Source organism: Lampetra planeri, chromosome 27, assembly GCF_965212315.1.
Source record: "Lampetra planeri chromosome 27, kcLamPlan1.2.h2, whole genome shotgun sequence".
NCBI lineage: Eukaryota > Metazoa > Chordata > Hyperoartia > Petromyzontiformes > Petromyzontidae > Lampetra > Lampetra planeri.
This window is the reverse complement of record NC_136133.1, coordinates 96,472-119,634: the sequence shown is the minus strand read 5'-3', so window position 1 is coordinate 119,634 and position 23,163 is coordinate 96,472. Positions and strand designations below refer to the sequence as shown.

Sequence of the window (23,163 nt, the reverse complement as noted above, 5' to 3'; positions counted from 1 at the left end):
ATCAGCAAAAAGTCACAGGGTAAGGTCCAGCAACTTTCCTGAGCAGAGGGGTTCAGGGCCAGTCCGCCATCCAGCCTCCCAACACGTAAGCTCTATCCATCCCCACAAGTTAGCAACTCATTCCACCGCGATGCAAGAAGAAGCGATGGTATCCCAAGTGTCCCCCGTGTTTCGATGCATTGAGTCGGGACAGTGGTTCTCCTTTAGAGACCGGCGCCCACCATAGTGTTGCACACTCGAAATGAAGGACGTCGGCAAGTGCTCCAAATCGAGGGCAAACACATGAATTGCTATAATCTGTAAAATGCAACAGCACGTGTTACACACAGCAATCCTCAACCGAGTCGCCATTAACCATGTAACTAGTGTCCAGGTCAGGTTACTCAATAACCCTGCCAGCCACCTACAGGCCTGACTCAGTATCGCATGCTGGTGTAGACGTTCATTTATGTACTGTACAGCACATAAGGACCTTCACAAAACCACACTTTACTCCATTGCTGCTGCACGAGGAAATAATTAAAAGAGTGGTCCATTCCTAATGTGCCACAATAGTAGTGTGAACTTCTCACCACCAGGGCTCAGCGGCCGTCAAGGGAGGGTGAATGCCACCAAACGCTCGCTTGGGCACTCGCTGCATTAGGAAGCCACTGAAGCTACGCACTTTGAAATCTCGATTGTAAAACTAATTTCTTTAGAACAGTTTTTGGTGTTTAATTCGTTGTCCTTCCCCCTGCACCTCCGATTAGCACGGTTGACTACATAGGGTGCGAACTAAGTTCAACATACGTACCTATAGAATGCAACATTTTTTGCCGACAGTCCTGAAAAAGGCAGTGCAGTGCCCAATGGTGTCCTTCTCAGAAGCACTCATCACAGGTCTATACCAGAAGCTCGCTGGCAGGTGCATTGGGCGGTTTCACTTCCAGCCGACACACGCACCCAGACGCAGATCCGTGTTTTTGTCAAACGCCGGTAGAAACGAAGTGACGGAGAAATACGAATGTTGAACGGTTTATTTGTGCAGGATAATAGGAAGCAGGCGAAAATCTGTTGGACATCCCTTTTCTTGCTAAAAAAATAACGCCGCATAATAAAAACGAACTCTATTTCAACAGGACATGTTCCGCATAAGTGTTCAGAATTACTGATAAGTTAAAAGAGTAATTACTGATAAGTGTAGTAGCGATAAAATGGCACTGGAGAGAGTGCAGCGGTTGCATCCAGGAACTTGTATTGAAATGTAAAATGATCATCATGGCCAATGCTGTCGATGCCTTCAAATACCGCCACCGTTTCCATGCTTCCACCTGGTTCAACATCTGGTTCACAGTCAGTTGACGACACTCAAAAGGTGTATTTTTTGTACATAAGATCTTTGCAAAATAGAGGGGACTGGTTGTCTCAGAAGTCCCGCCCAACACTGCTGGACATCTCGCTTAAAACCCCCACTTAATTCTTTTGTGATTAAGCCGAATTCTCAATTAAAGCGAATTTATTATCTCAGCCTGGTCACCGATCACTGCATATAAAACCGCCACATTTTTTATTCATTTGGCTAATATTCCAGCTTTGATGACTAGAAATATGTATTTTTATGCTTTACATAAAGTATCCTTATACGTGTTGGAAAGTGTTCTCTGATATATTTCCCATGAATCGAAAAGCAACCATTCTTTACACACGCAACTAGATGTAAGCCTTAAGAAGCAATGTTGTTTAATTAATATAGGTATCTTCACACCTCTGGCAGTTAACATATATCTCAATGATACCTGAATACACTGCGAGCTCAATAAATGGTTGCAACTAACCAGCTCTACTCTATTTGAATCAAAGTTAAAATAAATGGCAAATTAAAGTGAGACTTACGTGATTTATGGTTAGAAAAGTACGTGGTGCAGCTCATAATTTAAGCAAAAAGAGCGCACGGCCTGTTCAGTCATTCATTCATCAGCGGTGGAGAGTGGGAGATACCGAATCCTGGTGGTGCGAAGCCGGTAGATTTTCACCGTGGCCACGCAGACGGCACTGATGGCCAGGGTGGCAGCCAAGGCATACACCATGCCCGTCCAGCCGGGCATTCCAGAGCTGCCTTGCTCCAGAGAGGCTGTGGCGGGTTGTCCAAAACGCAATGCAAAGTGGATTTATGAAATACACAACAATGCAATCACATCTGCAGACGCTGTAGACAAACGGTGTACTTATGCATCAAGTATAGAATGCAGTCGTGGGCCGAGGACAAAATTGTGTTTGTGTCTGGACCTGAACAGGGGCAGAGAATCGATAGCACTGACAGCTGGGGTAAAGTGAGTTTCAGAGCATGGGCGTAGCAGAGCAGAATGAGTGACCTCCCACCTAGGGTTGGTTGACTGGGGGCTTCAGCAGAAATAATAATGAAGGTGATATACACGGTCCACTTTCTGCCCCCCCCCCCCTTCTCTCCCCCCCCCCCCCCCCCCTGCAGCCGACCCCTCCAGTGCTGCTGCGGTGGCCCACTTTACTCCAGTGACCCGGTTGCTACTGCGGGGTGCACTTTCTGCCCCGCCTCCTTCCCCCCCCCACACCCTTCTCTCTCCCCCCCACTGCCGAGGCCTATATAACCTCATGCCACGGCAGATCTCTCGCCTACTTCAGCAGTTTTTTTATTGCTGTGGTTGTCCCACCTGATGATGATTGCTTGTGTTGCGATCAAAACATCATGATCTATAATTTTTTCTACCTATGTGACTTTACCAAAAGACCCAAAGAGTATGGATTCCTGTAGTCACGAAAGCTTCAAATCAAGATTGATATACACGGTTAAGTCCAGAATTTTAACCTTTTTTTTCAGAATTTTTGCTGTATTCTTTTTTGATGTTGATGCAATGGCGCCTTGGATGGCGGATCTATAAACAGACAGGCGCCACAGATGAATTACAAATAAAATGTACTAGACTCGGCGATATTGGCAACAAAACAGGCAGCAATAGCAGCAACAACAAAACGCATCGGCAGAAACATTACCAGTAACAGAAGCAGCGGTGGCAGGAACAGCCTCAGATGTTGCATCAGCAGCAGTAAGAGCGGCAGGAGGAGGAGGAACAGCGATCGTAGCAACAGAAGCAGCAGTAAAGCAGAAGTGACACGCTAATGATATCCATTTGATCATCATGTATGTGAGGCTGTGTCCACTTATATTTCATCAGTTTTTGTTGATGGACCACAGACAAGTGAAAACAGTTTTTTTTATCTATGGAACAGTCGTGATGTATATCAGGCTCGCCGATCTTACATTTACATGCAAATTCCATCTCTAGCCCCGCCCACTTACCCTTGGGGGTTGCATCCATCTCTTATTGCAGTAGCTCTCCCGCTATATTTATCCTGCCTCAGCAGTTCACCTGCTGTATTTTTTTTCACCTGAAGACGATTGCTTGTGTTGTGATCGAAACGTCGTGATTTTGTTTCTATCTTTCTATGTGACTTCACCGAAAAACCCAAAGAGTAGTCATGAAGAAATAAGGAAAAGAACATGGATTAGGATGCTGTTATTAAAGCAAAATGAATTAAATGGAATGAGCAGGCCATGCAATGGTAACACCGGACGTGAGATGGGCAACTTTAACGACGGGGTGGATACCAAGAGAGAGAGAAAGAGCAAAATAAGCAGAGGGCAGCAGCCAAAGAGAGAGTGAGATGCAATCAAATAATTCGGAGGACATTACTGAACAAGAGGAAATAGCAAGGCATGGAAGCAATTGAGGGAAGCCTCATTCCCCAGTGGGGGAAAGGTCCAAGCCGAGAACAACACACAGACTGCCGAAATCTGTGCGAACACATTTGGAGGACGAGGCCGGGGAGAAGCGACACTCACCGTCCCGTTGTTTGCGCAGCACGAGCACGGGGCCCTGGGACAGGTCGATGGGTTTCTCCGCTGCCGCGTGCGGCTCCTCTCCAACGTCGCGTGCCGTCCGGTTGCCGCGCTCAATGCAGCCTTGTCGGCAGCGCGAGTGCCAGTCCAAGGCATTGCACACGTGAACAGTGCACTCCAGATAGACCTGCATGATCCAGGCTAAGCATTACTTGGTGTGTGTGTATGTGTGTGTGCATATAGGCAGCGGTCAGCGTGCTACGTTACGAACCCGGCCACCCGAGTTCGATTCCCGCTCACGATCACCACCAGTGACGCTTATCTGAATCACTCCTAAGGCCTCCTCTAGGTCGACTCGGCCTCTATGTAAACTCCTTTGTCAAGGCTCTCTCCTCCTCTCACCCAGCTTAAAATACGCTGCCAAGCTTAGCAGTGTTCATTAAGACGTGGTCTTTCCCACAGCTCTGTTTCTTCACCTGAGGACGGCTGCTTGCGTTGTGGCCGAAACGTCGTGAGAATTTCATTTTATTAGGTTTTATTTTAATTATTTTATTATTTCCCCTCTACGTGACTTTACCGAAAGAACCAAGAAGATGAATCCCTGCAGTCACGAAAGCTTTAAATCGAAAAATATATCGGGGATCTTTGTCTTTCTGCTGCAAGCAATCGTGATCCAACAACAGTGGAGGGCAGAGGTGCATTGCTCACAACAACTAGTGCAGTGATGGGCGGATAAACTGTACGAGGTGGAGCTTCTGCGAGTCATCTCATTCAGTGAACCCATGCCACCTGGGTCTGTCCCATGACCTCTTCGTGATATGCACTCCAACAAGAGGACCAAATCACCCGGAACGAGCCTGATGTTGTCAGATCTCGGAAGCAAATCAGAATTGAGCCTGGCCAGTGGCTGGATGGGCGACCCCCTGCACTCAGCAGGCTGCTGCGGGGCAGTGTCTGTGAGCACCAGAGGGCAGTGCAGCCAAATGTATTCTTGTGCAAGTTTCCCCGACTTCAGTGTGTGAAATTTCGTGTACTTGTGGCGAACTTATTTATACCCAAACACGCTATATGCGGTTTTAATTCACCCACATGTGTTTATGCGATAAGACAGGAGACAATATTGTGTGGACTGTATGTGCTACTCAGCAGAAAGCTGTCTCCTCGTGCACTGCATTGTAGTCAGGGTGACGGTAGTTTATGCTTTGCACTTTCACTTGATTTGTAACACATCAACTATCGCATAAAGCGAGGGAAACATGTACTGCATTATGTTCCCAGAGCTACGCTTCCACGACTTCCAATTCCAGAACTGACCAGTGTGGTGAAGTATGTTCCAATAACTTCCACGACCTGTATGGCATGGTGAGTCCCTCATCCAGCAGCGGGTTGACAAATGGGCCCTACGAAAACTACCACACGAAACACGTTGAAACGTAAATGTGCTTCGCGTGTCTCCTGTGGACTCTCCTAGTCCACAGGAGAGTCCACAGGACTCTCCTAGTCCACAGGCGCCGCGGTGGTGAGATGTCAACTACCTCGCCTGGTATACAGGAGGTCGTGGGTTCGATCCCTACCCAGACACCTGCTGTATAGTTCGAGTTTGCGGGTCCTCCAGTTTTTCCTTCCACACTTAGAATTAACATATGTTTAAAGTATTTGGCTGCTAATAATTTCCACATGACAAGCCACTTTGTTTTGCTATCATTTGTGGCTAAATCGCTTCTGAAAAAGAGCTACATAACTCAGTGGGCCTTACCTGGTAATATAAAAAATAGTTTATAGTTTTAGTGGCCGCAGCTGCGTTCAATGCAATCGTTGAAAGAAATAGAGCACCTGTGCACCGTTGCTCATCTCCAAGCTCTGGAAGCTGAAGTGCTTCTTCGTGTCATCGCTGCTCGGGTAGATGTCGTAAGAATGGTCCTCAGGGCACCTACAGCCAACAGAGGGAATGCACGCAATCCTGGACTCTCCAATTGACAACAGCATTTATTAATCTCTTTACGAGAATAGTGTGCAAATCATTGACGTCAGTTTTATATACACATACACGTATACACACTCTACGAAGAAAATGAATGCTCACACACGTTATTCGATGCATGTATCATGGGATTAAGACAATTTCAGATGAGGAGGTCTTGCTACACGCCTATAAGACAATTTCAGTTTAATCGATGTCTTGTGACACTCCTATAAGACAACTTTAGTTGAATATATGTCTTGTGACACGCCTATAAGACAGTTGAATAGATGTCTTGTGACACGCCTATAAGACAGTTTCAGTTGAATAGATGTCTTGTGACACTCCTATAAGACAATAGATGTCTTGTGACACGCCTATAAGACAATAAGCCATGTTGTGTACCCTTCTCTGAGCAAGATGTAGGAGTCACTCTCCGAGGCCCCTGGGTAGGGGGAGGCCTTGCACGTGACCAGCATCAGCTCTTGGTCATGTTCGTAGGAGTTGAGCAGCACCTGGTGAAACAACAGACAGATCGAAGCTCCAATCATTTGTCCAGAACCAGTTTGTGTCAACGTATTACTAACAACATCATACTGGATATCTGTTAAAAAGAGCTTCATAGCTAAATCGGATTCCTCCAGTCTAAATAAAATAAAGATTCTGATTCTAACATCAGCACTTGGCCTCCCTTTCACCAACTCACACTGATCAGTTATGGCGAAGTATGGCCAAACCTGCATGGCTGACGCATGGGAAGGCCTTCATCTAGTGGCAAATTGACAATAGACTGTAATATTTTCCACAGAGCAAACTATATGAAACAAACGATTCTCCATACATCCATCACATATATAAAGTTGGTGGGATGGGGGAGGGAAGGAGGGTAGACTTTATTTACCCATATTGCCTATTCGACTTTAAAACCCAGTTCAACAAATTGCTTATTCGATGGTACTGTAATAATGGTTAAAACAATAGCTGATAGCCGGATATAATTGTTTATTATTGTTTATTGCAGACCAAAAGCAATGAGAGTTTATTCAAAGTTAAAATGTTAAATGTAAGCACTTGCACAATATCTGGAGACTCGAGCATACATTGTGCAACAAAATTAAACACATTGTATTTTATGATGCTGCATTGACAGTGGTGCATAAGCTCAACTCACAAATAAAGTCACATTAATCAATAACACTGCTTTAAAAGGAAACAATGTATAATGAATAGTTAATGCTTCGGGCAATGGCACACTGAGGCCTAAGAGATAGTGCGACAAAGTTGCCCCGCTTACGTCCAACTTCAGAGATGAGGATTGCAGATTTCCAAAACGCCACCTACCATGCGATTTGTGTTTTTTTGAGAGCACAGTCAACCCCCTCGATGGTGCAATCCGTCCTCACCTCCACATAGATTGTATCTCCGAGCTCCACTGAGAATGGGTACGAAGAGATGGGATGGTCAAAATGCCAGTTCGTGTAGAGCTTCATACTCAGTTCAAAATGGGCCGTGCTGTACTGGTCGTGAACCCTGCCATGAGAACACAGGGATGTTCAGAGGCTCTCTTACAAAAAAAAGAAATGTAAACGGATCTAATGATTCGCCCTCCCAAGTCAGGGTGGCGATTTTATTCAAGAAAATATTATTTTTAATGTTGCGGTGAACGTAGCGGTCTCTAGTGGCTGGAGGCTTAACGCGACGTGCATTGCAACTTACACGGATAAATCAAAATAACATATTTGTACTAAGACATGTATCTCGAGCTTAAAGAATAAATATTAAGAATGTTGATGCCCTTCATACCCTGATTTGTAGATACAGAAAGATAACACGCCATCAGCAAGTCATTCTAATGGATACCTTGTACAGTGCTGCTCCTTAATTTGAGAGCCAAGTCACAGCTGGAAGTGTTACGGTGTGGTTTATGATAACATTTAGGTTTAGTTTTGAATTTTGGAAAAGCTTGTTCTAATGGTTAGGAGTTAAGATTGGGCTAAGACAAATACAAATGAATAAGCAGGGTTGAGCCTGGATAGTGCTTGGATGTTGTTATTATCCTGTTATAAGAACGATAGTTTTTATTTGCCAAGCTGTCTAAATACTAATTACACTTTATTTCACCAGAATAACCACCTTAAGATTCGCATCTCATTTCCAGGGAGATCCTGGCAAGATGGAAACAATGAATTAGTTCCAAATTGAATGTATCGATCCCTGTGGGCTTCAACAAACAGTCTCTGCCACAGGAACGTGGAATGTCCAATCATTATGTTAGGGCCACCAACTGAGATGAGCGCCACCCATTGTCAATTTGAATTTGGGGAACACACTTGGACAATAGGGGTGTTTGTTCTGATTGAGTTAGGCTGAGGGGCAGAGTTTGAGTCAGAGCATTCGATGGGAACTATTGCTGTTTTCATGACAGTATCCCTGCATATGGGTGACGTTTTGGTGCTGCAAAAAAAACCCATTGCTGTACACTACGTCTGCATCTTTTCTTTCCACAGACTTTTTATTTGATGGACAAGAGGCTTTTTTGTTCATCTACCAAGCATGCCAAGTGGGGGGAGATAACCTTCCTCCTCCTCGTCGTGTCCCAGCGTTACTGCTGTCACCTTGGAGCAAAGCTGGCCACGACCTTTCCCTGGTTGCCGACGTAGCAGTGCAAGGGGATGCGCAGCTTCTTGACCTTCGTCCCTGGTATGAAGCCGTATGCCGTGTTCGTGTACACAACGGTGTCGCCGATTGTCTGTTGTGGAAAAGCGAGACGGAAGCAATGCGGTGCACCCACTGTTGTGGTTACAGAACTTGCACCACAAACGGAGGGTTGCGAGTTCACTATTTTCGGGCGGGGGTAGACTTGAGTCTGTGTGGTTTGGTCAACAGTGGTCATTTTAAATACATATTTGTTCTTACCATGAGAATGAGGATGGTGTTTCACTGGGCAAGGGCTTCCAACAGATGACCACTGTTGGTAACTTATTTCAGCAAAATGTGTCATGGGGTGGAAATATTTCCTCCAGAGCTCCCTTTAATGGAAAAATTTGACATCTTTATCGTGATGATCTTGTCAGGAAATGAAATATAATACTATAAACCTATATCAGTCTCTTCAATAAGTCTCTTACCCAACATCATCGTGGGCATTATTTAAACAGAAAATTACAACTGCCACTAAAAAGTATTTTAACATTGTAACCATGCACAGGTCTAACAGAAAATCCTAGAAACGCATGCAAATATTCATTAACATTATAAACCACACAGATAAATACATTTCACTCAAGACAGTGATACAACTAGCTTTAGTGTTCATCTTCTTCAATAATAGGTGTTACAAATATTTTACAATTGGGTTTGACTTTGATTAAAAACTAAAAAATCTCGATCAGTGAAATTGCGGACAATCAGGATCCATTTTAAATTGAAAGGCATGCCAATCTATTTTCCATATTTCCACGTTGATATTTCAATGCCAGCAAATTTATACATGGAGCGCATTGTTTTTGTTATGTTCGGTGAAATGGAGTTAACCTCCATCCTGAAAGGACTTTCCTTCTGCAATAATCCATAATGCATCCAGTTCCGATAGTCACGAAGTGACAAATGATGTACGTGCTTCATAATGGTCATTATGATCCTCCCAAGCTACTCAGCCACTTCGGACTCAATTTTGATTAACGTTGACCATGATTACAGACCACTTGTGCTTTTTACAATACCAACAGGTAAACCCAAATATTTATTTATCAATTTCATTTTCACCTAATCATATGACGAGGTATGTACAGCTGCAGCTACCACCGCCTCCTATTAAACCCACAATAAAATTTGAACTTAATGTCCCACACAAGAGGGGTGAAGGTCCATGACATCATGTCTTTTGTGAGTGAGATATTGGCTCTACAGCCCCAATGGGTGGTGGACGATAAAGTCCCATGTCCTTAGTCTTGGCTCCCAGGTACGAGTGTGAATGGGTTGCCATGGTAATGTTCGAATTGGTTGCCAAGCTACCTGTGTGTACGAGTAGGGATCTGGGTCCGGGCAATGAATACTGTACCTGGCTCGTGGTGCCACAGGCCTGGAGGTGGGTTTGCAGGACCACGTACTGTCCGGTGAAGTATCCCCGGCACGAGGGGTCCTCCAGGTGGACATCGTAATTTGAGAGGCCGAGCGAGTTCACTTTACTCTGCGAGATCTTAAACTCTATGTATTCCGAAGTGCAGTTCACTTGCAGTGATGCTCCATCTAACACATTTGTACAGATTAATAAGAGCACGCGGCTTTATCGAGGCACAAATAAAATATCTCACCCTCAACACCATTACCACCCCAGAGACTCGATGTAGGGAGCCTTTCATGCAGCAGTTGATTGATAAAGGGCAGTAACTACCTTTGTGCTCGTATAAAAATGGCAACTCAAATGCCAAAATGTGGGAACGCACAATATAAATATATCACTTGCTTACGTTGCATTGACAGTGGTGCACAAGCAATGCCTCTTATTCATCACGTAGCAATAACAAATATTAATTACCTGGGCTTGGTGTCGACCGTGAATAATCTGGGAATCAAACAAAAATATCAGACATGTTAGTGATTGAAAGGCAACGGGAAGATACTGTACATTTGATTTTAAAAGCCTTCTGCCACTTTCTGCAGAGTTTCGTTAAAGCTCATGTATACTTCAAAGTTCATATTATAGACTGACATCCTAAGAAAAGATGATCAATTTGCCGCGTGTTGTTTATTATATATACAATCTCAAAACCGTCGTCATAAACCATTTTAATCATTAATAGTTTTCACAACATTGACCTCCAGTTTCTTAAGGTTGAGAGAGAGCAAGAAACCCAAGGATGTTAATAACTCATAACACGTATACTGAATGCATTCTTGCAAGCCCGCAGGTAAAGTCTGCTTACCATCGTATTGGCAGATGTCGCCCCAATAACCTGCGTAGCAGTAGCAATGGAAGTTTTCAGGATGCCAAGACCCGTAATCCACGCAGGTCCCACCGTTGAGGCACGGGTTCGGTTGGCACTGATCTGTAGAAAGTATGTTTTTAAAACGAATTTAAACCGTCCGTATGCTAATATTGGGTGGTGAATGTCTACACACGCCTGCAATTCACTATTGTAGAGGCAAGATTGGTGGATGTTGTGAAACTCCCTTCCCCTGGGCGTCGAGGTGCTCTACCCCCTGGCTCGCTAGAAGGCAACGCAGTGTGGCGGCTGTTGACCCTCGCACGCGTGGATTTTCTATGGGTGCTCCTATTTTCTCCCAATTGTATGAGCACAAAAAAACAATTGGTTGAAAACATCTTAAAATAAAAACCAAATGTAGCAGTACTTTCCTGAACAAGAGTGTGGCTTTCCATTGTGGTGAAGTAACTCCCAGGGCAGAGAGAATGTGAGGAGGCCTTCACCGAGCAGTACTCGTTTTAAATGGTAACTCATAAGCTAACACGTGCTCATGCACAAAACACATACATCTCACCTGGGCTCGGTGTCGACAATGCATATTCTGGGAATAAAAAAAAATATCACACACGTGATCAGTAATGGAAAGGCAACGGGAAGATAACCAGGTGGCCTATTAGCCAGCACTTTACAGATGTGGTTGTTGGATCACGCAGACGTCATCATGCATGCGAGACAATCAATCTACAGTAATGATTATCCGGCAAGATTTCCCAAACTCCACTCCCCTCAGTGTGGGTGTGCACGTATTTACACGTGCCGCAAATGGCGTTAGTTGCTTAGTGCATCACGTGGAACTTGTTTAAAAATAATTGAACGCGTGCAGCGTAGAACGAGTTCATTTGTATTTGAATGGGGAGTAAATTAGTGAACTCAGAAAGACGTAGTGTGGTGGGTCGCGAGGACTGCAGTTTGAGAAACCCTGCTATACGGTAATACAATCAGGAGGCTGCCTGTCTATACCAATACATTTTGAAAAGGACTGAGCTTTGGCCAGGTGCTGTTGTCCTCCCACAACACAAAGGCGAACTTGTAAGTAATATGAAGGAAGGTTTTTACTTTTTACGTCATATTATTTAAACCTGTGGAAGCTTTATTGTTTAAGGCTCACCAGGCACACTACATAAGGCCAGGACAAACTGATTTGACCGAGCAGAGTGTGACTGAGGTTGTAGATCCTCATAGTTAACTGCATCTATTATTTCATAAATATAACCCAGTGAGTGGATGAATCAATCTGAGGGTTTGGCATGCCCGGATACTTAGGCAGTGTGTCATTGGTTAATGTCAGCTCCAGGTAATAGTTAAGGCAGCCAAACTGGCAAGCTTGAACTGCACGGAGCAAGCCCAGAGAGAGAAGTCAATACTGCAGCTGGAGTCCACAACTGCAGCTGGAGTCTACTTGAGCCTGATTAAGAGTAGCAAACCGTTTATAATATCTACATATTCAAATGAACAGATGTGTGATACTGAGGCACAAATAATCTGGACCTATAATCCAAGACACAACAAACAAGGTCAATATCTGGCGCCTTTAAAAGTATATTCAACTCTTGATCAAAATAGAGGGGCCATGTAATTATTAGTCCTTCTCGCAAACAGAGGAAAGAACTAAGATTCTCAATGCATTATGCACATATGCAGTCTGAATACTTCTTAAGGCTTGAGTTCCCAATCATATAAGCTCTCCCAGTACCCACACTGTAACATTAACCTGGAAATAAGCTCAGGTCTTGCCTGTCAATCAATAATGTAAGAGTCACTATTGTCTAATTGTGAAATATATCATCAACAATCAGCTCCTTCATCGTTTGACTGCTTTGTCTTCGACATTATTTCTTCTCTTTATGACTTATTATTTCCACTCACAATATGATACATTCCTCAAATTCCAAGCTAAAAGTGACAGAATTAGTGGCCAAATTCAAATAAACTTCGCTATCAATCACAGCTGATTGGAGTGACAAAAACCTGATCACTTAAACTGAAAAACCCAGCCAATGATAATATTAGTTACGAGGTTTTTCCAGTATGGAATGACCTAATCAAGATATGGCTGGATACAGGGTGTACACTGAAGAATGTCATTCCAAGTACTGTGTGATAGAGAAATGCACAAACACATGTTTAACAAGATTTAAAGTTTGTTTTCCTGTTCTGTATTTTCTACATTAAGTGGTGTACATTGATATCCAGGCAGGCATTAACATGCGTCACTGCCAGAGTTTGCATTCTGAAAATTCATATAATTGTTCTCATTATTTTCCAAGAGTTCAATTACTCAAACCGATTCCACATTTGACATCCATTCATGAACAAATTGGTCTCACTGGATCCCTTTTCCCAAGTAAAAACCATACGACCTCACCGTAGTGGTCACAGTAGGGTCCAGTCCAGCCGGGAGGGCAGTAGCAATAATAGCCGTTGTTGTAGTGCCATTGCCATTGTGGGTGCCAATGCCAGTGCCAATCCAATTCCCAGCCCGATTCCCAGCCAGAGTGCCAGTACGGGTGCCAGTGATTCGCACAGATCCCTCCATTCGAACATGTGAACGAGTTGCATACGTCTGCAAGAAAAGATCCTGTTATTCATTTTTGGAATCATCAAACGCCTTCCTTGTTTCACCACCTCCATGTTAAAGTTTCGCATACAGTTTTCTCCTTAACTTGCACAATGTCCTGCGATGCATGGCATATAGATCACACGATCAGTAAGATTGTTTCAAACCAACAATCACACACCCGAAAATATTGGAGATACATCTTTTCTATAACCTTGGGTAGGTTCTTCACCAGGCAATGCTATCAATATAATAAGAAGATACGAACACAAATACAAGGTTAACAATTTAGTTGTAGTTTACAAAAGAGGAAACTGTGCAATTTCTAAATACTGTAGAGTTGATCATTAATTATCCTGTGCACAATTATCCGGCTTCCAACAGGCTTAATTTCATTGCCAAAATTATATACAGGTCATTATACACTACATAGATACAACTTAAACAATGAAAACATTGCACATATATACATTTTCATTACTAATAACTACAGAGATAAAAACATAAACTACAGTGCGATCCGGCGAAAGTTGTGTATAATTCGGCGTTCGCTGGTCTGAAGACTTCATCAACGATCGTCAAACACATGTTGTTGAAACAAGAGCGTAGTATGTACAGCACCCCATTCAGTCTGAAATATTGGAGTCGTTAAATACGGTAAAGTAAATACGGTAACTTTTTGAAAGTAGGATATTTATTGTGGTCTATGTTTAACACGTAGGCTTTCGCGACCAATATCATCCATAATATAGGTTTTATGGGTTAACAATGCGCGAGCATCTATCGAAATTGAGAGAAATAAAAATAATTTTAACCGTTCGGATAGCTACAGGCTTAGTGCTGCTTGGAAGCGAATCATCAAATAATACATTGCTTATATGCATGCAGGTCACCATACATAAATGTGGATTACCTGTACACAGACAATAACAGGTACTGCTATTTTATTGCACGCAAGTTACAGGAGGTACAAGAACAATGTGCATGCATAATGTTCATTCATAATGTACGTTGATTACCATATGACTAACCCAACCGGCAATTGCTAACCATTGTCATTTATGAATTAATTAATCTCCCCCCCCCCTTCGCACAAGAAGGGCTCATAAGTGACGTAATCACATCTTTCCCTCTAAGTGATGAAACAACAGGATTTTTCCACAAATCTGGCTGTCGCTTTGTGAAGCTAGTTGTAATTACTGGCGCAACGTCGTAATCAGATTGTAAATGTTGTGGATTTTCTCTCCAACATACCGGTGTGTTGTACTAGTAATGAATTGGCATGTTTTGTTTATGTGACAAACCTTACTAATTGGCTGTGTTGGGTGGTGGTGGGTTTAATGACACATTTATATTTACGCGACCTAACCCAAAAAAACTATATTATGGATGTTCACTCATGCAAATTTCAATAGTAAACAAATGTAAAACACAAAAAAGACAACACCTTAAAACATGTTATGCAGGCATATGAAAAAATAAGGTATTTTAAATAATGTGATTATCCGGCGTTTAAAAGAAATCCTGGCGCATCCTTTCCCCTGAAGCCGCCAGATAATCGACGGTGTACAGATGTAGTGACATCGCGGGATGTCAACGTGCAGCAGAGGTCGCAACCGGGTACCCGATACCCGTACCCTACCCGATACGGGTACGGGTACCCGTTTGCGACCCTGGTGCGGCCGGGTACGGGTACGGGTAGACCGTGAGTCACTGGTGAGTAACCATTTGTCACTCATTTCCCAACGTCTTGTCTCTTCTCACAATTCAAGTTCCTAGAATCAACCCACCCGCGCCTGCAACATGGCTTCATCCCAGAGGTCGCAATCAGGTACCCGATACCCGTACCCTACCCGTACCCGGCCAGGTACGGGTAGGGTACGGGTATCGGGTACCCGTTTGCGAGCCTGGTGCGGCCGGGTATGGGTACGGGTAAGGAATCAAAACCCGTTTGCGACCTCTGACGTGCAGTGCCGGCCCTAGAGAGGCACGGCGTGCGGTGTAACAACATCGTGGATACCACAGTGGTGTGGGTGTAGTACCAGCCTTAGAGAGGCCCGGTGAGCGCTCATTGATGGCGCTGGATGGCACCACGCTTGGCGTGCAGTGCCAACCCTACAGGACAGGGTGTTTGAGTGCCGGCCGAAGGGTGAAGTTACTAAAGGCCATGGCACTCTGGTTGACCCGGGAGGACACGTAACCAGTTAAGTCTACAAAGGGGCCCCAAGTGGGGGCTAGGGGTGGTCACGTGGTTGGGTTCCCAATCCTTCCTGAGGATTCTGGAAGGTGGTCGTGGCCAAGGGCAGAGCCAGCCACGCCGCAGAGAATATAAGCCAGGTCCCGAGAGGGACCAGGGTTGTTGTTCATCCTGGAATAAACCTTCACCTACCTTCTCTATTCAACGAGTTTTCAACACGTGGACCTGGACCCAAGCTGTTGGTCACGGTCCGTAGTAGCAGTTACGTTGTAATTAGTATAGTTAGCCTGGTGGTCACCAACATAGGTTGCTATTCTGTTAAGGGGAAAGTTACCCCGTGTGTTGGAGTTGAATAAATGTGTTGCCTCCAAGTCTATGTCTGCAACTCAGTTGAACTCACTACACAAATATTGCACTGGCATCCACAGCGTTGAACTTGCATGTAGGCGGCTCGTCTGTATTGGTCGTTTGACTGTTGACTAGAGGCAACAACATCATCCGGCAGCACCCTGAGCAACCAAGCAGCCTTTTCAATGGACAGCACTGCTTGTTCCTGATGGAGAGAGGCCGAGAAAAGGTGGCCTAAACAAAGCTTGCCTCAACTCACCCGGTTGGCTTACTGCAGCCAACGGGCATCTCTGTACGTTGTCAGAAAGAAAGAAAGAAACCAAACTTCTCAAAATTTGAATGCTGGAACGTTGGCACAACGATAGACTCAGATAAAAACAACTGACGACAAAGATGCTCGGCTCTCGTGACAAGGGAGCTTGTGAAACTTGACATTGACATCGCAGCACACAGCAAAGTTGGCTTCGCAGAGCAGGGATCCCTGACTGAGCACGTGATGAGCTACACCCGGTTCTGGTCAGGGAAAGCCAACAAGGAGAGACGCCTTTCAGGCATTGGCCTCATGATGAAGAACATCACCGCTGGAAAGCTCTTGAGCCTTTCAATTGGCCTGATGTCTCTACGGCTACCCATCCAGGGTAACCAATTTGACACCATAATCAGTCAAATTTGATTTGGAGCTTTTGTTACTGCAGGAATTACTCTTCAGTTTTTTTCAGTAAAGTCACATAGAATGAGAACATAATCATCAGTGTTTATGCACCAACCTTACAGGCTGATCAAGATGTAAAGGAATAATTTCATCATGACCTCAGAACTCTTCTCCGGGAGGTTGACCACAAAGACAAGCTTCTTGTGATGGGAGACTTCAATGCAAGAGTCGGTCAGAACCATGACCTCTGGAGGGGAGCCATTGGAAAGCATGGGCTTGGCAACTGCTACTACAATGGTCGTATGCTACTGGAGCTCTGTGCCGAACACAACATTTGCATAACAAACATATTGTTCAAACAAAATCCAGATATAACCCCACGTGGAGACACCCATGCTCCAAGTATTGGCATCTACTGGATTACATCCTTGTATGCCAAGAGGATGCAAGGAACATACTACACACCAGAGTTATGCCCAGCACTGACTGCTATACAGACCACAGATTGGTCAGAGCAAAAGTCACCCTCAGGATCAAACCACCACCCAAGAATAAAGGTCTTCACCCCAAGAAGCTCCAAGAAGAGAAGCTTCCCCTGTTAAGGGAGAAATTCCAGAATAAGCTTAAGACCAGTTTCAGTGAACATCAAGACCCAGGCATGGATGCAGACCCTGAAGAGCAGTGGAAACATCTAAAACAGCTCTTCAGGACACAGCTGCGGAGGTGGTTGGCTTCTCAATAGGGAAACACAAAGAATGGTTCGATGAGAATGATCCGGAAATTGAATCACTCCTCCAGACGAAACGGTCTTGTCATTCCAGACTACCTTCTTGTCCCAATTACCAAGTCACAAAAGCTGCATACAGTGCTGCGTACAAAAGCTGCATCGAGCGCTGCGTGCAAAAACTTGCAAAGAAAGCTGAGAGTCCTTAAAATCAACTGGTGAATAGACCTCGCAGAAAAGACACAGCTATATGCAGACATGGAGGATACAAGAGCATTCTATGAAGCCCTATGCTCAGTGTATGGACCCTCGCACCGGACACAGTCCCCCATAAGATCATCAGATGGCACAACCGTTGTGACAGACAAGGAAGCTATCATGCATCGATGGTCAGAACACTTTAGCGGTCTCTTTGCAGACAAGCAGACAGTCCAAGAAGCATCCATAGCCAAGATCTAACAGCGCGAAGTGAGAACTGAACTGGACACACCACCAACACGGGCAGATATTGTATCTGCCATCAAGAAACTTAAATCACACAAGGCACCTGGTATCGATGGGATCCCAGCCGAAGTGTACAAGGAGAGAGGAGATGCACTTCTGGACAGCCTCACAGACCTTTTCTCATTTTGCTGGGAGAAGGGAGCAATACCCCAAGATCTCCGGGATGCAGTAATTGTCTCCCAATATAAGAACAAGGGGGTGTAATCTGATTGCTCCAATTACTGTGGAATCACATTGCTCTGTATCGCAGACAAAATTCTGTCCAGGGTCCGACTCGACAGATTAGATGTCCACCATTGCCAAAGAAGTCCTTCCTGAAAGCCAGTGCGGCTTCAGGTCAAGGAGGGGAATGGCAGATATGGTTTTTGTTCTGAGACAATTACAAGAAAAGTACAGGGAACTGAACATGGGCCTTTATGCTGCATTCATTGACCTGAACGAGGCTTTTGACACAGTCGGTCGTGATGGTCTCTGGAGAATACCGTCAAAACTGGACTGCCCTCCCCGGTTCCGTACCATCGTGCAGCAACTACACGTCAGACAGAAAGGCCAGGTCAAACACAACGTAAGCCTCTCAGACAGCTTCCCCATCAACAATGGGGTCAAGCAAGGTTGCGTGCTGGCATCTACACTCATCGCCATATTCTTCAGCCAGATGTTCCAGAAGGCCAATGAGGGGCTGACAGAAGGCGTCTACATCCGATTCCGGACCGATGGCAGTCTCTTCAATCTTCGGCGTCTCTTTGCCAAGACCAAAACCACAGAGCAACATGTTCTGGAACTGCTATTTTCAGATGACTGCGCACTTCTTGCACACATGGAAAGGCCCTAGAGCTCATTGTGAACTGTTTCTCTGATGCGGCTAATGCTTTTGGCCAGACCATCATTCTCAAGAAAACAGAGGTGTTATTCCAGCCCCCATCTTGTGGAGTGTACACCACACCATCAATCGCCATCGACAACACCCATCTCAACGCAGTGGAACAGTTAACATACCTGGGCAGCATAATATCCAACAACTCATTCATCACGAAGGACATTGACAACAGACTTGCCAAGGCAAACTGCTCCTTTGGCAGGTTCCACAAGCGTGTCTGGCAGAGCTACTCACTTCGTTCTTAATTTTGGAGTATTCGTGACTGCAGGAATTATTCTTTGGTTCTTTCGGTAAAGTCACGTATAAAGATAAAGATAAACGTATAAAGATAAAAGAAAAAAATAATTAATTTATTATTTTATCTTTATACGTGACTTTACCGAAAGAACCAAAGAATAACTACTCACTTCGTCTCACAACAAAGATACAGGTATAAAGGGCAGTTGTAGTAACCACCCTTCTATACAGCTCAGAATCCTGGGTCCTGTACAGGAAACAGCTGAGGCTGCTAGAGCGTTTCCACCAGCGCTGCCTGCCCTCTATCACGTACGTCAGATGGCAGGACTATGTCACAAACAACAGTCTTGGAGAGAGCTCAAACACCCAGCATTGAATCCATCCTGCTTCTTCATCAGCTACGCTGGGCTGGCCACGTCTCACGCATGGAGGACAACAGGATGCCCTAAGCGGTCATCTACAACAGAGCCGGCCCAGCCACTAAGCGACCCTTGCAATTGCAAAGGGCCCCGTAGCCAGCAGAGGGCCCCCTAGAGTCACTGCTAGCTAGTGGGTGAAAAAAATCATACATCAAAGGGGCCTCCAACCAAATTTTGCTTAGGGCCCCCAAAGGTCTAGGGCCGGTTCTGATTCTACAACAAGTTGTGTCATGGGAAGGGAGACAGGAGTGGACCTCATAGACGCTTCATGGACCAGCTCAAACAGCAACTGACTGTTGTGGATATCGATTCCCGAACCTGGGAGCTCAGGGCCGTTGAGAAAGACCGCTGGCGCTCCACAGCCAAATAAACAGCTAAAATGGCAGACCGAACGAGGCACAAAGCTTCAACAGAAAAACGGAGGCACAGAAAGACTACCACCATGGACACGTCCCCCACTCTGGCCCCGACTGGTTAGTAGTTCAAATGCACCACCTGACACAAAATATGCAAATCAAGGATCGGCCTGTACAGCCACCAGCGTGCCTATCAACTACATTAATCTCATATATCCTCCCTGATCTTCGCAAGTGAAGAACCAGCCAACGACGACGAGTACATCTATTTGGCCATTGTGAACTCCTTGTGTGATGCTAAATGGCCATGATCGCAAAAACAACAGACGCGTTATACGTATCGTGTTGTTCTAAATGTAATTTCACTATGCAATTGAGGTGATCGTTATTCTAATTGTAATAGACGTGCTGTGTGCTGTGAACCTTTCATTACATAGACTGTTGTATAGCAATGTGCAAGCTTTCTTTCTTATAAGGTCAAGGGTTGACATAGGCCAGCCATCAATACCATCTATACAGGGTCATAAAATAGATACCACTTTGTGCGAAGTCGTCAGTGGTTGTTAAAGGTGGTCCCTGTCATGGGAATGTGGAATTTCTACTGATGGAGATGAGCGCTGCACAATGCCCATAGGAGCAGAGGCCTTTTGTCGATCCACTGCTGGATGAGGCCCTCCGCACGTCATACGGGTTGCAGAGGCCATTTGACCATACCTCACCCGGCTGGTCAGTACGCATTGGTAAAGACGGGCAGCATAGACATACAACACAACTGGATATAAAGACGTGGCTCCGCAGCCCTATAACAACCTGTTTGTGCATGGCGGGCACCCATCCATACACTATCCAAGCTCAGAACTGCTTGTCTTTCAAGGCCCGACCAGGTCGGGCGCATTCCAAGTCCGGGGGATTTGTTCATAGGCGTTAAGAGGTATAGTGATCTTGATTTGAAGCTTTTGTGACTGCAGGAATCCATACTCTTTGGTTCTTTCGGTCAAATCACGTAGGTAGAAATAAAATAAAACAAATCACGACGTTTCGATCACAACAAGCGATCGTCATCAGGTAAAGGAGTCGGCCTCTAAAGGCAAATTGTTTATAAGGGTTTGGGGATGGGCATAGCCCAAGTGTATCAACAAACACCAGAAGCACAGGCAGTGCACAAGTGCCAAGGCAGCAGCAATGCCGATGCAGCAGCAATGCCGATGCAGCAGCAATGCCGATGCAGCAGCAATGCCGATGCAGCAGCAATGCCGATGCAGCAGCAATGCCGATGCAGCAGCAATGCCGATGCAGCAGCAATGCCGATGCAGCAGCAATGCCGATGCAGCAGCAATGCCAAACGCTGGGGATGCGGGGGGGAAATTAACTCGGAAAAATAGACTAGTACCCGGCAGATATGATGGAACAACCATAAACAGTTAAGGTTTTACCTGGTTAATAAAACCCTTCCAATGATTGCTCAATTTGTATCCATCTTCTTGGTTGAAGTTATGTCCATGTTTATATATCTGGATGGCTTCATGAACAAACCTTTGATAGTAGCCCGACAGTTCGCAGAGTACCTTGGTCTCGGAAAAAACAATATCATACGAGCCCACAGCATTATAACAATGGTCAGCCACGGCAGAGGTATTGGTTCTGCCGTGTTTCAGATCTGCCTTGTGTTCGCGAACACGGTCCGAGACATGTCGTTTTGTTTCTACAATGTAACTGCTACCGCAGGTACAACTCAGTTTGTAGACTCCAGGATATTGCATGTCAGGAATGATATCCTTAACGTGATGGTTTTGATCGGTGAATTTGATGGATGGGTGTATGGAATTGATGTGGTTGAAAAATTGGTTCAATGCTGGCAGGCCATGTGGCCAAATGACAAAAGTGTCATCTACATATCTCTTTCACAAGGAAGAACGTAGGGTGGATATCTGGATAGCATCTGTTTCAAATTTTTCCATGAAAACATTCACGATCACTGGTGATAAGGGGGGAACCCATAGGGGTACCTTCATTTTGTTTGTAGAAAGTACCATTCCAGGTGAAGTAAGTGTTGGTAAGGCAAACCACCCACTTTTATTCAACGCATCAAATTTGATTTATTCTGGGAACAAAATAATGTGTTTTCTACTTTGAAGTGCAAATTAAAGTGTGTGTATTGAAAAACTAGTTTTACCTATTTTTTTATTTAAATGACTGCCATTGCACGCGTAGAAGATGCCGAGAGGCAATCCGTGTTCATTACATAACTGGTAACTCATCACGTGGATGACGTGGTCAGCGAGCGAGTACAGGATTGGCTGAGGAAAGCAGACGAAAGTGCAACGCCCCGGGAAAGCTATGAGGAGGGAGGGGACAATGTTAACAGTTTCCAAATAAACAGGTACCCTGCGATTAGCTGTAGATGAAGGTGATGACATCAATAAATCTTGTTTGGGTAACATTCTGATGAAGCCATGTTGGTTTAACCAGCCATACAGTTTGTTTTGCTCTTCATAACAAGCACTCTTTTAACCAAATATATTCTGCATAACAAGTGAACTAAAACATACACATTTAATTTCCCAGGTAGTTACATACATATCTATGTTTATGTACTTTGTGGGTGTTAAGGATAACGTGATATAAGCTTAGCTCACCTGTGCTTGGTGTCGACCATGAATAATCTGGGAATTAAACATTTCAAACATGGTCATTGATGGAAAGGCAGCAGGGAGATCACTGGGTGTGGTGGCCTCTGAGCCAGCACTTTATAATTTTAATGTTAAAAATCACCGATGCTATCGAAACATCTTAAACAACTGTACATTAATAGAGACATAAACAACTCACAAGTGTAAAGAAAATCTAACAGGAAATATAAAAGCTGAAACAAATAACAATACTAACAACTTGCACTATAAATCATAGTAATCATCATATTCGTGATCATCAGTATTGATTCTACCAACCACACTCTACAGGTGACCTGTTTGCTTGTGACTTGTATTTGGAGAAATATAAATTATTAGATGGATACAGACAAAAGCAATTTGGAGTACGTTTGGAGAGTTTATGCTGTAAAGTAGTATGTGATATTCCTAAATAAGTAAATAGAACAAAATATAAAAATTGTGAAAAAAGTATGGAGAATTGCATGCTTGGAATTACATTGACAGAAAGAAGAAAGCGTTAGAGAACGTATGTAGATTAATATCATTCAGCGGTTTCGAAAAGTGGGATTTGGCAGCCATAATAATTAAGTGCCAGTCAATGAATGGTATACGTCTGAGTGAACGTTTACCATGGAGACAAAGCGATGAAATCATGTACATTCATATTCATTTGATTCCTAAAGCCTTTAGTCAAAGTGCATGTCTACTTCAAAGTTAATACTGTATTATAAACTGATATCCTCAGCAACGATATAATCAGCGGGTTCCAGGGGCTTCCCGATGAGGTCTTCCGTGACCCGAGCCCCAGTTCCTCTGCCCTGCTGGCACACCCGTGGAAATGCT

The 23,163-nt window shown here is 44.4% G+C and overlaps 1 protein-coding gene across 1 annotated transcript in view; it reads right to left on the bottom strand.

Annotated features, from left to right (window-relative positions):
* Positions 1 to 1,001: 1,001 nt before the first annotated feature.
* Positions 1,002 to 23,163, bottom strand: part of LOC144727935 (uncharacterized) — a 32,536-nt gene continuing 10,374 nt past the window's right edge. Inside the window, exons 12-23 of the mRNA XM_078607065.1 lie at positions 22,306 to 22,332; positions 13,164 to 13,361; positions 11,313 to 11,339; positions 10,739 to 10,861; positions 10,351 to 10,377; positions 9,874 to 10,061; positions 8,429 to 8,562; positions 7,217 to 7,343; positions 6,219 to 6,328; positions 5,687 to 5,783; positions 3,857 to 4,040; positions 1,002 to 2,110 (exon numbers count right to left, since the gene is read on the bottom strand). Coding sequence (XP_078463191.1) covers positions 1,947 to 2,110; positions 3,857 to 4,040; positions 5,687 to 5,783; positions 6,219 to 6,328; positions 7,217 to 7,343; positions 8,429 to 8,562; positions 9,874 to 10,061; positions 10,351 to 10,377; positions 10,739 to 10,861; positions 11,313 to 11,339; positions 13,164 to 13,361; positions 22,306 to 22,332 — 1,406 coding nt within the window. The 3' untranslated portion in view covers positions 1,002 to 1,946. The remainder of the gene's footprint in view (positions 2,111 to 3,856; positions 4,041 to 5,686; positions 5,784 to 6,218; positions 6,329 to 7,216; positions 7,344 to 8,428; positions 8,563 to 9,873; positions 10,062 to 10,350; positions 10,378 to 10,738; positions 10,862 to 11,312; positions 11,340 to 13,163; positions 13,362 to 22,305; positions 22,333 to 23,163) is intronic.